General features: G+C 40.2%; 1 protein-coding gene across 2 annotated transcripts; it reads right to left on the bottom strand.

Annotated features, from left to right (window-relative positions):
• Nucleotides 1-3829: 3829 nt before the first annotated feature.
• Nucleotides 3830-15153, bottom strand: stxbp2 (syntaxin binding protein 2). 2 transcript variants are annotated; one of them, XR_013937322.1, is made up of 20 exons: nt 15105-15149; nt 14112-14161; nt 13931-14012; nt 13604-13680; nt 13322-13397; nt 13082-13185; nt 12827-12975; nt 12511-12595; nt 11567-11697; nt 11174-11281; nt 9514-9571; nt 9310-9375; nt 8067-8147; nt 6720-6861; nt 6284-6390; nt 6055-6153; nt 5813-5898; nt 4796-4956; nt 4539-4698; nt 3830-4225 (listed from the first exon to the last, which is right to left on the bottom strand). XR_013937322.1 is itself a non-coding variant. In XM_080524931.1 (19 exons), exons 1-19 carry the CDS (start codon nt 15139-15141, stop codon nt 4610-4612), a joined length of 1788 nt encoding a protein of 595 aa, XP_080381057.1. In that variant the 5' UTR covers nt 15142-15153; the 3' UTR covers nt 3830-4609. The 2 variants fall into 2 exon arrangements, 1 of the variants encoding a protein (XP_080381057.1); XM_080524931.1 differs by having other exon boundaries at nt 3830-4698; nt 15105-15153.
• Nucleotides 15154-15609: the final 456 nt, after the last annotated feature.

Below are 15609 nucleotides of genomic sequence, written 5' to 3'. Positions count from 1 at the left end.
CATATCATATAATAAAAATTATTCAGTGTACCTGAGCTTGGGGATTCTGCATCCTCTCATACTCTGAGGCAAGGCTGAAGGAGGCTGATCTTTGCGGATCTCTAGATGAGCTTGGTTGAAGGGTGGTGTGGGTTTGAGAGGCTGATTTGGACTGCTCCTTCCTAAATAAAACTGGAGTCTCTTGAGTCAGAGTGATTTGAGGTGTATAACAGGGCTCATCTTTCTTCGCACCCTGGTGGAAAATCAGAGGTTTTCATCAAAGGATTGTACTATTGGTAGACTTACACTTCTTTACTGCGCTTGATTTTTGCCCTAGTTTACAGTTAGTTTTAGAGATGATGTGTGAGACACACACTGACCTACCTCAACTCTTGAGGATATGTGATCTGGTTGCTTGACAACTTTTGCTTTACTGCCTTCATTCTGACCATCAGAAGTCCCACATATCCCTGGTAAAGAGGGAAGTAACACACGCTGGTCATCCAGCCGGCGGCCCTGATAGTTGGCCAAGAGGCTGAAGAATTTGTCTTTGTAAGAGAGAAGGGATCAATGAAGATGACAGAATCATGAATATGCTATATTAATTGAATAACAATGTATCTAGTTCTGACCTGAGAGTACAGTAGTGGTGTGTTTCAGTGTGGAGGGGGTGGTCCTAGTAAGAGCTAAGAAACAGCGCTGCTCATCCATACGCTCAGGCTGGGCGCGATTAATCATGATGATAAATTGGAGGAATTACCTAAGGAGGAGGCTGACCTCTGGAGTGGCTTGTCTGGAGAGGCTACCCCAGGGACAGTCAGGTTGGGGGAACGGTTTTGCTGTCGGGGAGAGGCAGACATGGAGCTCTGGATGATGTGGGGTGCAGAGCACCTCTGTTCATCCATTCTGGAGCTCTGAAAAAGAAAATGTCCAATTCTATTATGACATGTTATACCATTAGTACTACTGATATACTGTATACCAACCAATTATGGCACCCTATTTCTGAGGTTTATAGCTAACCTGTGATAACTTAACCTACTGTATGAGAACTTGTATTCTGCCATGTATGAGACCCACCTGGGCTTTGGAGATGATGTAACACAGGCGGTCTGAATCCTGTCCAGCCTCTGATGGACTCTTTCCATTCTGTATCCCTGGAGAAGCAGGTGACATGAGTTGGCCACCCAGCTGGCGGCCTTGAGAGTTGGTGAAGAGGCTGACAAACTGATCAGCTTCTGGACCTGTAAGAGAGAAAGGATCAGTGAAGACGACAGGAGCCTGAATATCAACTTGAGTGAGAGCAGGGTGTTTGTGTCTAGTTCGGAGTAGAGTACAGTACTGGAGCTTTTCGGAGTTGAGGGGGTGCTCCTAGTAGGACCTAAGGAACAGCGCTGCTCATCCATACGTCCACGCTGGGCACGATTGATCATGTTGGTGAACTGGTCCTGCTCAGCGGGAGGAATCTCCTGTGGTGGGAGTAAAAATAATTTGACAAGAAAATACTCAACTACTATTGGTTAAACCACTCATGATATATAAAGCAAAACAGGAGGAGCATGTTTAACATGACTGACCTGATGCCTCTCTTTAGCTGAGGCAGGGCTGAAGGAGGCTGACCTCTGGGGTGGCTTGTTTAGGCAGGCTGCCCCAGGGACAGCCAGGTTGGGGATGTCAGGTCCAGAATATTGTTTCCGTGGGAAAGAGGTGGACCCAGTCTCCCAGCTCTGAACGATGTGGGGTGCAGAGCACCTCTGTTCATTCATCCTGGAGCTCTGAAAAAGAAAACTCCATTATTATGTGTTATATCATTAGTACCACTGACCAATACCAACCAATTATGGCAATCTGTATAACCATATTTCTGAAAGTTATAGCTAACCTACTGTACGAGAACTTGTACGAAAAAACCCACCTGGGCTTTGGAGATGATGTAATGCAGGCGGTCTGAATCCTGTCCAGCCTCCTGTGATGTACTCCTTCCATTTGTAATCCCCGGCAAAGCAGCTAGAAACGTGCGCTGGTCATCAAGTCGACGGCCTTGAACGCTGGACAAGACGGTGAAGAACTCGTCAGAACTTGGACCTACAAATTCAACATGTGAGGAATTATGACAGTGAGAAAATAACATATTGGTTCTTTATTTACGTCTAAATTCCTAAGAAGCGGTAGGACAGTTAATGTGTAATGGTGGCGGCCAGCTTGCCTGAGTGTAGAGTACTGGTGTGTTTTGGAGTAGGACCTAAGGAGCAGCGCTGCTCATCCATTCGTCCACGCTGGGCGGCAAACAACTTGGTGATGAACTGGTCCTGCTCAGCTAGAGGCACTTCCTATTGGACAATCAAATAAACCAATTAGATAGAGGCATTCAGAACTTCAATGAGATTATGTATCACTGCTAGGCATTGACTGTATGGTTGCCCAGAGGGAATATCAATGAGTACACATTCGATTTTATTTCTTATTCTACCTCAGAAAACACCTAAATTCTACTGATTTGATTAACTGATTTAATTTGACTTTTAAGTATGATCACCACATATGACACGTTCTGGTCATCAAGGCGACAGTCCTGAGAGTTGGCCAAGTGGCTGAACAACTGGTCAGAACCTGGACCTGTAAACACAGGGGGTCAGCATGAGATATAACAGTAACACTTTTAAATAAAATGTACAACCCTGAGAGTAGGGTGTTTGAAGTTCAGGGTCTAGTGCTGACCTGATGGTACAGTGCTTGTGTGTTTGGGGGTGGAGCAGGTGCTCCTGGTAGGATTCAAGGAGCTCTTATGCTCTTCCATAATCCCACGCTGGTCCTTTTCAGCTGGAGTTTTCTGATGGACAATCAAACAAGCTGATAAAAAATATTTCATTACATATGAACAGAGGTTAATATTCCAAATACCTTAGTGTTGTATATTTGCAGCTTCTGATAATCATTTAGTTATTTGAATGGCACACAGAAAATGTAAATGTCCATAGAAAATCTATTGAACACATGACCATAACCAGACAAAATCTATAGTCAGGTTATAGAAATTCACTCTATATTACGATCCCTAGTCTGATACTCAAAGTTGTAATAGGATACTGACGTTTTTTAAAGCAATCAAAAATACTTTCAAATAAACTATTTTAGTGCTTGGTTTGCTGGCATACTCACTAAGAGTCCAAATTAAGTTACGTTTGTAAGTTTGTACTGATTACATTATTTTTATTTTTTTATGTGTACTGATTTGTACTGATTACAAAAATGTTAAACAAATATAATATTTAGATAAAATACTAATGGATTCCATGACCTACCAGTTGGATGCTGTTCGCGCCCATTTGTGTCTCTTCTTCAATTGCTGTCATAATCCAGTATTCTTCAAATGTCAAAAGCCAAGCTAAGTGTTAAATATTGCACAGAATGAATTACTTCAACTGTAACATATGATTCAAGGTTATATTTTGCTCCCAGTGCACAAGAAGCAGGTTGAAGCTAGGGAGAACACTTTTATAGGGTCTTAAACTGAAGTATTAACCCATGTCCATTAAATGCCACAGCCGTTGCCCCGGTCTTAATATTGCTGTATATATCTGTAATCCCAGATAAAAACTAAAATAATCCTCCACATGGAGGGGGATGATCTTCTTGCTGGGTACTTTCTCTTGTTGATAACATTAAAACTATGTTTGTATACTGACATTTTCAATCGCTCACGTGAAAGGATTGGTGTGTAAGGTCAGGATATCCAGAGGAAGCAGGTCACACATTTGTCCTCACTGCCACACGTGGTACTACTCACTGTGTGTACTGTACAGGGACTATTCTCATTTAATAAAGTTAGGACACACAACTTGAATTAATGCAGATTGTTTATTAATAATTTGGACAAAAAAGAACAACAAAGAAATGAAGGCCCATCACCCTTCACCACCATTTTTATAAAATGTATACATAATAAAAGTGCATGATTTCAGAGGAAGACACACTATCTAAGACATTCTGACTGAGATGAAACTTCAGAGAAGATACCAGCAGATACCAACTCAGTGGCAAGCCACACCGGTTGTAAATGGTCCCAACACCAAGCATCTTTGGTGTAACATTACAGCGAGCATAGGAGAGAAAACTTTGCACATTTAAGTAAATCTGGAGTCTGAAACAACTGAGATAATATATATCCAATATTCACAGAATCTTTTGATATATCAGATTAGCTATCAACAGTGATTTGACAGGGATGGTGCTATTACATACATACCTAAATAAAAGGGAAACAAAAGCGACAAGAACGGTAATGATGATTCACTAATTTGCAAGGCAATTACAGTAGAAGGCAGAGACAGATTCAAATAATCTCCGTAAAGGTATACGTTTTAAATTAAATAATCAGAACAACATTTTTTAATCACAGCATTATTATGTACAGAACATCATTAATTTCACTTCAAGCATTAAAATGTGAGAGTTAATTTTAAAAAAAGAATGAGAAGTATATTTTGTTTAATGATTAGATTTAAAATGTCACTTCATGTTGTACAGTTGTCTCAAACTCTGGAACAGAAGATCAGTACCCAATCATGAAAGACTCCGAGACATTTTCCCAGTGTGCTCAGACAGCCTCTCATCCACACGAAGGCCTTGCCTAACAATCAGGTGGTGGTGGTGGTGGGGCCTGGTCCAGCTGCTTCAGCTGCTTCAGGAAGCTGGTGGGGGTGAGTATGTGAGAGGAGCCTGAGGAGAGGGACAGAGAACATCAAACCCATGACGCTGGGGTACTGATTTATGGCATGTTAGAAGTTCAGGAATCAAACAAGTTTCCATTACTTACCAATCAGGACCTCCCATTTGCCATCTGTGGCTCGGGTGACCTCATAGGCAGAGCGCATCTCAGAGTGTGACAGGCCACCAATCACGAAGATGATGAGCCGGGGACCAGAGCGATATTCTGTTGGCGACTTGTGTTTGTGCCAGTGTCCAAACCGTGCACTGCTACAGTATGAATTAACATGTATATTTGTAATAATCTTTCATAATGCCTCTTTATCAACACAAGTGCAGATCAGACATTACTTTATATTTCATTAGATAACATTCTATGTTGATAAGCCTCACAAAACCATCCTTTGGTAAGAGGACTGGAAAGGTTTAACATGAATAGCTATATTCCACAAAACAGCATAATAAAAGCACAAGGGAGAGCACAGCTGCTGGCTAAGGTTCAGTTACATTACCAGTTATAAAAGAAAAGTTATGCCAGTAACAGCTGTTATAATAATTATACAATTATACAAGTTAAAACAATTTCACAATTACACTTTACAAACAATAGTGTAAAACAAGCTTATATTAGTGGTAAGTAGTGGTATATAGGGTAAGACAGTTGAGACCTGTGTAAGTTATATTCTTCAAGTATCAATGGCTATTATATAATTAAAACAAGTCCAATGGATGTACAAATCCCAGATTGCCCTTTAATGACTACTCAGATTTAAACCCTAAAAAAGTGCTTTTGGCAAAGAGGAAGCCTTGTCCATTAGTGAACGCAGATTAGGAAGCTTTACCGCTTCAGATGAGCAATTTGTACAGTACAGTAAATTTCACCTATTCACCTCTTGCAATAGCTTGGTTTAGGGTGAACAAGGAGATAAAAGCTTTGGTGGAAGCCTGGGGGGTAATTCCATCAACGTCGCTAAAAGAAAATCTAGGCTTATTTTTGGCTTATTTATCAGGATTTATCAGAATAAGCCTGGATTTTCCTTTAGTGACGTTGATGGAATACCCCTCTGGTCATCCTCTCAGGTGGCCCCATCCCTGCTCTGACTGAAGCTCTTCTGTATATACACACCTGACTGCAGTCTGCGTGGTGCTGATGGGAGCAGGGTCTGAGATGAATGGCCACTGCCTTCTGTCCAGCTTGTCTTCTATGGCATTCTGGAACACAGATAAGTAACAGAAAGGCTGGTCAGAGACTCACATACAATCTGTTCAGCATTCCGACTGTATGACAGCTATGGGTTGAGTGGGTTGAGTTAAGACAGCTATGCAACACCATGCAGTCAACTACCCCTTCTTTCACTTCTTCCATACCTCCATCACATCTTTAATGGTGGGTGTCCATCGAGAGAGCTGGTAAGTGCTCTCTGTGCGCTCCTTCCTCTCTGGCAGTGTTTTCCCAGCATTAGGGCCCTGATAACACACAACAATTACACTTACTTATATTATATATTTATATATATATATATATGATATTATGGAATTTAAGTCTTCACTCTAGAGCAAAGCATTTGCATGGCACTATACAGAGAGAAAGGCTTACCCCAGCTATGATGGGGCAGCCCAAGTGCTGCAGGTTAGTGATGATGTTGCTGTCTGCCTGCACATTGGCATGCTGGATGAGCTTGGCCAGGTTCTCCTCCCCAATTCCTGTGTAAAGATGACAGTTACATAGAGTAGAGACACATTCTCCCTACAAACACTTCACACATTCTCCACCCACTCACACAACATTGGTCCTGAATGAAAGCTATCATCCCATTTTAATACCAGTCAGGTGGACACTAGGGGTTATATATCAAACTGTTTGTTTGCAATTACTTTGTTTACAAACAATAGAGTAAAACAAGCTTATATTAGGAGTTCTGATAGGGTAAGACAGTTGAGGCATGTGTAAGTTATATTCTATAAGTATCAATAGCTATCATTCCATTTTAATACCAGTCAGGTGGACACTAGAGGTTATGACGTGTACCCACCCCTTTTCTTGTGGAATATAAAGAGCAGTATGATGCGGATCTTGTCGAAGGGGTCAATGTCAGTGTTGAGGAGCACAGGGACGATGCTCTTCATAGCATCCTTTATGATTACACCCTCTGCATCTGTCCCCATGGCCAAGTCCTGAGAAGTACATGGAGAAACAACCATCAGAGACCCATCAAATGCCACATTATATTATACCTCTCAAATAGAGTTTTGTGTGATATATACAACATACAACCTGGTGTTGTAAAACAAACAAGGTAATAAATAAAAGAGAGATTGGATGGCCTGTCCTGGCTAAATAGTTTGTTGTAATAGAGTTCTTGCCGATATCTTGCATGTGGTAGTGAGCTTACATACTATTTGACCATTTGAGAGAATCCATCTATCTATCTATGCACAGTCAGAACTGAACTGGGTGTTTTCCTCAAATGCCAAATTGAAGAAATAAAACACACCCTTCAACACATGTAGGACCTGTCACCCACATATATATATATATATACATGTGTATATAAGTGTATAAGTGTATATGTATATACACACACACTTTTAAATATCTTTGATGAAGTTATGGATGTTTGTGACATAAAAGAAAACATTCATGGACAGCTGACAGGAGAGCTCAAGCTGTCCATCTAAACAGAGGCACCAAATGCCAAGCCCAAAGGATTACAAAGAAGCTTTCAGACGCACTGATGACGATCCATTAGTGCAATGTGTCTAGTCAGTCAGTCAGTCAGTCAGTCACACACAGACACAGACACTTTTTGATACCAGTGATACATGGATCATCACTTACTGGTGTAAACCCTGAATAGTAAACACTCTAAACACTTGTAAACAAAGACGGGCTGAGAGCAGACAATGTGTTGGAACTTATGGGATTTGTCATCTGATGGGTCTGATGGGGTTTGGGAAAGCATCCTGATGGAGGATTTCTGGATCATGTTGATACACAGCTGTGCGATGTTAAAGGTTTTTACTTTCATAACAGCTTCCTGTACATTACTGCTGGTTTAGGGAGGGAAAGTCCTGCGTATCTCAAGCCCCTTACGCAACATTATGATCAGAGGGTGGAGAGTAAACATCATCTGACTTTGTCAATGACAAATCTTAAACAGACCCAAATAGAGAGGTATTAATAGGAGACAAACATTGTTCCATGATAGAATTATAAAGCTATATAAACATAGTAGTTTGTTAGCCTCAGCTAAACACAGCTCAACAGGGTTTACACATCTTGGATGCAAAAATATGCCACTGGGCCAACAAGGTCTTTTGCATTTCCTTTTATACAAAGTTGATGTTTGACTAACTCCGTATGTTGCAGTAGTACTGACCTGTTCCACCTCACACAGCGTGTTCAGAGATGATTCGTATCTCGCCATGCAGGCCTTTGCCAAGTGCAAGTGGGTTGAGTACTGCAAATAAAACAAGAGGCAATTAAGGGCTATAGTATACAACCAGTCTTTGAAAACAGCAGGGCTTAACATTAAGCTTTTTCAGGTACTTGTCCTTTGGGCAAGTTAACTTATCTTTTACTTGTCTGAGAGCTCAAGTTACTTGTCCAAATACAAAGATTTTACTATTGATTTGATAGTGGTGTATCCTTCATTAAAAAATGAATTGGTTGAAGGGGTAATCAGTGATTTTCTTTTAGATAGGCATGAATATTTAGGAATATTTACCAAAAATGCTTTGGGTAAGTACCCCGCCTGCCTCCCTGCCCAATGGAAGCAATTTTATTTGCTAGCTTTTGGATAGTAACCTATATTCAAATTGAGAAATCTTCCTCCAGTCCATCCTACCAAGGGTTGAATCCTGGCTGACAGTTTCGTTGACCGGTGGAACTAGACACTTTCTCACCATCGAGCTTCAAATAATGCCTTTTCTGACTCCCCCTCCCTATTACTTATAAACGATTACGTACGAGCACACGTTAAGTGTTCTCGTAGTTCATTATTGTGGATGTTATAGCCTACATTGTTGGTTGCCTATCACTAGTGGCATTCTGAAGTTCGCATTGCACTGTGTTCGTCTTAAAACTTCAAACCTAAAATACGATCGCATCGAACTAATACATGAATGAAAATAAGCGGCATTGCAAAGAAGTGAATACGCGTTCACGCAAATGGCACTAGTGATAGGCGACCCACAATGTACACTATAACATCGACGAGATATGAATACATATTGATTTATTTTTTGTTCTGACTTGTCCGTCGGACAATTGCAAAAGGAAGTCCACTTGTCCGAAAAATATACTTGTCCCGGACAAGCGGACAAGCCTCAATGTCGAGCCCTGAAACACATACCATTTAATCATTTCAGTACCAATGTGAATACGTCACATTATGTGATCACTAGAGATCCACATCACGAAAGACCATTAATGTTGATGTTCTTTCTGTTTGGCTTGTTTCCAGCCGACCTTGTTGCTATGACAGAAATTGCCTAGTCCCTTTCATAGCATATTGTACATTATTGGCCTCTGAAATATTGAGATCAACAATGCCTAGCTAGACATAAGATATTCTCTCCAAGGGGGTGGGTTAAGACAGAGGCATCACAAAGAAAACCCACCAAGCTCAGATCCTTCTGATACTGTGGCATCTTCTTCAGCATCTGGGAGAGGTCTTTGATGTTGGCCTGAAGAACAACACACATTTTCAACAAACACACAGGTTCATAGACAACACAAATGGTATATGTAGTACATATTTACTGCATAAACATTGGCTATATCACCTAACCCTAATAAAAAAGAAACACACACAACACACAAACCTTATCAGTGCACATCCGCTTACTCTCGCAAAATGTACGAAGCAGTTCTGTCACTTTCCTGTAAGGGTCACAAAGACCTCAGCATTAGCTGGATATGTATTTAATAACATTAGTATAGACACAGGGATTAAAGCAAAAAAAAAATCTCCTGGCGGAAAAAAAAATTCAGGCCAAATCGTGACCTGAACGTGGCTTTCCGTGCGATTTTCCGTTCTACGTTCTAATGCTTTGACTTTTCTTTCGAAAAATGTGAACACATTTCCGCGTTGTAGAAAATCAATGACACATCGCTAGTCGACTAACACAGCTTGTTTTGTGAGCCTGCTAACAATGTAAAGTAGTGTTCTAGTTAACTAGGTAGCAGTCCAATCCATTTCGCTGCAGTATTTTGGCTTGACTAGCGAGTTTGTGTTGTGATTCTCAACAACGTTGAAACGTAGTTTCACCCTTTTCCATAGTTTTGAATAATAAATGTGTGGACTGACGATGTAGCGCAGCCTAACTTATTCTAATAATTATCATTTAACATAGTTTTATTGTGATAATTATTCCCCCCTCCTCCCAGACTTACACGGTCACATTATTATTGGATTGGTTGTTTGCGTGCCGGGTGAAATTAGCTAAACATTTAACCTGCTAGCTAGCAAGAGACACATAATGTCACTCTCCAAAGGTCTAAAGAGGAAAGTTGACGGTGAAAACAGGGCATTTAAAGAGGAATGGACAGCGAACTATGCGTTCATCCTACCTGGTTTCATCAATGCAAAGCCGTTGTGAGACTCACATTTTACGTGCTCTCAATGAATGTTCCCTTCCACCTATACATGCGAGTCGTCCTTTTCGTCAATGAATGCGATAAAGACGCACTGACTAGAGGAATCGATTGGTGCATAAAAACCTTGAGAACTGCCGGATTAAAGTGACGTCCATAATAATAATAAATAACAATAATACATTAGACTTATAGCGCTTTTCTAGACACTCAAAGACGTCCATATCACCAGATAGCCAACAAATAGTGACCGATGGGAGATGCCAGTTTTCTCATTAAGTGTAATATAATTTTTTCTATTTTTAATGAATGGCTCATTGTAATTATTATCCCTAGTAATGTAGCGTGTTTGCTCTGTCGTTTCAGGAGCATATAGGCTAAGCGGATTCAGTTTTTTTGGGGGGGGGGCGATTTTGTTGCCAATGTTTTTCATAACATTAAACTGCATTTGCTTTGTTACTGTTCACATGTGTGGTGCAGTCACATTCCCATAGCCTATAAGTAAACATTAAGTTTGAATGATTTACTGAGCTGGCGTTACTTTTTTCAAACCACACACCGCATGTCGGCTATTTCAGCACCAACCATTGTCCACCTACTTATCACTATAAGGGGTTCAGCGTCAGTGCACCCCGCTCTGTTACTGTCGCATAGTTGTAGCCAATAAAGGCCTATATGTAGGCTATATAGGCTATTATATATCATTTATATACCTAATACCAACATCAAAATAGATTGTATGCATCTACAAATCATATTACACCAGGTAAAATCCGTCACAACTTGGAATAAATCCGTCGCAATTTGGAATAAATTGACGGAAATCTGTCGTAGCGACGGAGAACTTTAATCCCTGTAGACATCATCTGAATGCTATTTTTGTCTTACTTGGAGACATCTGCTATGTGCATGTGTCTCAGCTGTATCCACAGGTCATCATCTTCATCCAATAAAACCTCCTTCTCCCTGGAGTCCCCAATTCCAGTTGTCTGATATCTAAGAAAAACACAGATTAGAAAACATTACACAAGGACAGACTACAACAGTGATGTGATTTACCTCATCAGTGGATAATGTACAAAAAAAACACAGGTTGATTCGAAGGTATGGTATAGTACATACTGTATGTATAGAACTGTACATATATAAATACAGTTCTATACATATATATATATATATATATATATATATATATATATATATATATATATATATATATATATATGAACTGTACAGTTCATTCATCTGGTTCATCAGAGGAACAGTGCTATACAGACTCACTTGTAGATGTCTTGTTGAATATCCAGCACATCATAGACCATGGCCTGGAAGGTCAACTCATGCAGAATGGGTGAGATCGGGTCAAAACCACGATCAACAATCAGCAACTGAGATCGCGCTTTGTCAGCACCCTGAAAATCATAATTATGTCAATATACCTAACCTCACTTAACAACCAGTTGGTTAAACATATCATCTTAATTACAAGGAAAATGTATACATGTATGTCTCTGTTATCTAGTACATGTAAGTACATCAGAGTGTTTGGCCAATGACAACTACTCAGAGCTGATACAATGCTTGGTTTTCATCAAATCGGTCAAAATTACTCAATACTTGGAATTTTAGACATGTACATGGGTAACCGGTTGTTCTCACTATAGTGCCACAGTCAGACATAAGAACACAAGTCTATCCATAAGAAATAGTGACATCACAATTTAACAATTACAACTCTGAGCACTGCAATCTTCTCTTGAGAATAGACATAAGTGATAGACGTCTATCTATAAGAATACAGGTTATGGAATATCTGGAGGAGGTATTGTGACATGTACTCTAGACGTGCTGAGAAAGAGACTCCATCCAGAAGATGAGAGGAAACAGCAAATGAATACATGCCTTCAAAGATCCGACTCAGACTCAAGGATATGTCAGCTATGAAAGACAGAGAAGGAGAAAAGACAGTGCAAGGTCCAGCAGAGAGTATGAAAAATAATTAACAGAATTCAAGCAAGAAAGAAGAAGCTACTGTAAGGGAAACACCCATAACCCTGTGGATAGTGCAGATCTGAAGTACAACTAGTAGCTGGTGATAATCATATCACAGACAAAATGTTACAGGAGGTCATTAAATATAGAGCGTTGAGATAAGCAGATGCAGATGGAACACTGTACAGATGAGAAGTTGTGAGCTGCAAAATGTTGGTGTGTGTTCTCCTCACCTCCCCCATGCTGGGGTTGTCTGCTTTATGAGCATTCAGACGCTGATATACCTCCTCAGCCAGTCTGGCATTCTCCTCAGGACCACTGAGTGAGAGAGAGAGCGAGAGAGCGAGAGAGCGAGAGAGCGAGAGAGCGAGAGAGCGAGAGAGCGAGAGAGAGAGAGAGAGAGAGAGAGAGAGAGAGAGAGAGAGAGAGAGAGAGAGAAAATATGTTTGATCAAACAAGTGCACACTGAACAAAAAAACATGCATACATACAGTGATAGCACCATTGGGACAGACTGTGAGGACCAGCCTATGAGTACGTATTTAGTACCTGCGATAGCGGATAGCAGGGTACTCCTTCAGTGTGTCACAGAGTGTGGCAATCTGTTCAGCAAGCGCCTCCATCTTTTTGCTTTTATCTCCTTCTCCAACAGGACTGTAGAAGGAGTACATGGAGCTGGGATCATCCAGGGAAAATACCTACAAGAGTGAGAGAACATTTGAGATGTTAGTGTTATAGTAGTATCAATAACCTATTCTCTATCCAAGTGAGAATGAAACAGAGAGAAATAAAGAAGGCACCCACCTGGGACTCATATGGCAAGAATGCTACATTGATCTCCTTCAGAGTCTTGATGACCCTGGCAACTCTTGACCTCCCAATCTCAGCAAAGAGACCATCTGGACAAGCTGCAGGACAGATGTACAATGTCAACATGATGTGCATTACCATTTAATTGTAAGAGCGATTTCAAAATACCAAGAATGTATACTCATGCTATACGGGTGTACATTTTTTAGGGTGTTTTGTAACAAATGATCTTACTGTCAGTGAAGAAGATGTGCGCTGCTTTGTATGTGAAGGCAGCCTCTTTGAAGTCATCGATCAGAGCATGAACTGACTGCAATGGAATAGATGAGAGGGGCATAAGATGTATATATAGAACAGCATCAGACATAACATGGTAAAAAAAAAATACTACAGGTTTTTTGCGATTCCTTCGACCGGCTCTCCGATGATCAGCAACCTCCTGATCAATATCAAAATAAGGAGTTAGGGAGTTTTAGACATTGTAAAAGAAGGTTTGGGGGGACACCAACTGCTCACCGTTTCCACAGGGGAAATCAGATAAATGGCCTCCAGGCTAGAGATTGGTTCCCTGCGCTTACTGATGTCCTCCACAACTGTGAGAGAAAAGAAGGTTCTATTAATTAAAAACAATGGCCTCAACACTCACTTCCTCATACTCTGATCCTATATTAAATCCTGGGAGATCTTATTTTTATACTATTATTGCAGTGCATTTCATTTTGATCTGAAAAGGCTGTTTGTAATTTCTAAATCCATGAGTAACAGAGAGTATGACAGTTCAACATTTAAAGGTCATATGCTTTAGTCCCCCAGTACTAAATATCCATAAAATGTTTCACTCACTAGTCACCCCCTCTGCCATTATGTCAGACATCTTGCAACATGAGGACAGGATTCGCATGCTCATGTGATCCACAATGAGCACCTAGAGAGAGTGAGAGAGATAAGACATAAGACATGGCTTTATTGGTTTTGACTGACTGCAATACTTAGCATCTTTTGAGTTCAGTAAGAGCACAAGTACCTTCCATTCCCCATCCTTCTTAACACTCTTGATAACTCCATTGATGATTTCTAGAGAGTAAGAGAAAATATAGTCTGATGAAATCTGAAATCACAATCTGATGTATACAATCTGACAGGCTGGAGGGTAACTACAGTAAACTCATAAGGTGCAGACTGTCAATAACACTTTCAGTTCAGTTCTGATTCATAGTAACATCAGGTCAATGTCATGGCATGTTGAACTCCACAAGCCACCACCTCTACTGATAGAAAAAGAAATTAACCTAACCCTGTGGGTAGATTACAAAAATAAAATGTTACTCCCCATTGTCAGTCCTAATAGAGGCATCTCACCCATGATGACTCATGTTTACAAAGACAATTCTCTCAAATCATGCTTTTAATCGAATGGTTCATGGTTCAATGTGAAATGAGGAAATAAGAGGGAAATGGACTGTAGTGAGAACTGGCAGGTACGTTTTCCTCGTATGATCTTTGACAGAAACGAGAGGTCTCTTACAGTATGAAATATTAACTTATTTTGCTGTAAAAGTCACTGACTAAAATGTTATAGATTTAAACAGTTGTAGGTGCCTTTCGTCACTTACAAGTAAGATTCCTTTTCAACTACTCCCAGACCCAGTGAACAATTCTAGTGAGCATTGCAAGTCCTTATAACTTAAAATGTGCGCTTAGCAAAACAACTTTGAGGAACGTAATACTACAAGTTTTGGTCACCCATCATATTCATTCATCAATTCTATGTAAAAGATTAGCTTTTTAACATTTTTGCTAGCTAACTACAATACAAGGAAGCAATGTTTCGAATGACGTAGGTAGTAGTCATTGCCAGACTGACTATCTGGATGGTTTCTGTTCTTCTTTATTTTCGTGATAAGAAGCTAAACGAGTAGAAAGTAACAATTCACTATTTGTAGTAGAGTTTATTTTGTGTCTATTTGAGTTACTTTGAATGATTTGGAGTTATTATACGAAGAAGTTCCAAACTTACTTTCTCCGACTACCGCCTTCAGTCCGCTCGGAGCCATCTTGACACTTCCGTGTTGAGGACTTTTTTTCCATGTAACTTTTTAGTGGCTGTCAAAGAATTGACGTCATGTCCGCTTGGTGTTCGAGCTATTTACGTTCATGCTGCAGCTGGATATACTTGATTTCAGACTTTTTTTTTCTCACGGAAAGACATACCGACTGGGAAATAACCGCTACAACCCGTCATGTCAAGATTGCAATTGGGAAAGTCTGACGATACCAGTTTACGAGCTGTGACGTTTCCACTGTAACCTTCTTGTTAGAAAACAGACGCTGATTTCAACTGTCATGGTAAAAATGTCAACAGTATTCAGCTTTCTGTACAATTTCAACATTAATTGTTAACAATCACGTGTGTATGTATAGTGTATGTTTGTACGACATGTCATTGGTTGAAGAATTGTTCCCACTTCAAAAGCACTGGAATGCATTAATGTACTTTAACAAATGTAAAAGCATCTGCCAAA

The sequence above is a fragment of the Nansenia antarctica genome, assembly GCF_963989245.1.
Source record: "Nansenia antarctica genome assembly, chromosome: 2".
Taxonomy (NCBI): Eukaryota; Metazoa; Chordata; class Actinopteri; order Argentiniformes; family Microstomatidae; genus Nansenia; species Nansenia antarctica.
The sequence above is the reverse complement of the archived record's forward strand: the minus strand, read 5'-3'. Positions and strand labels throughout refer to the sequence as shown.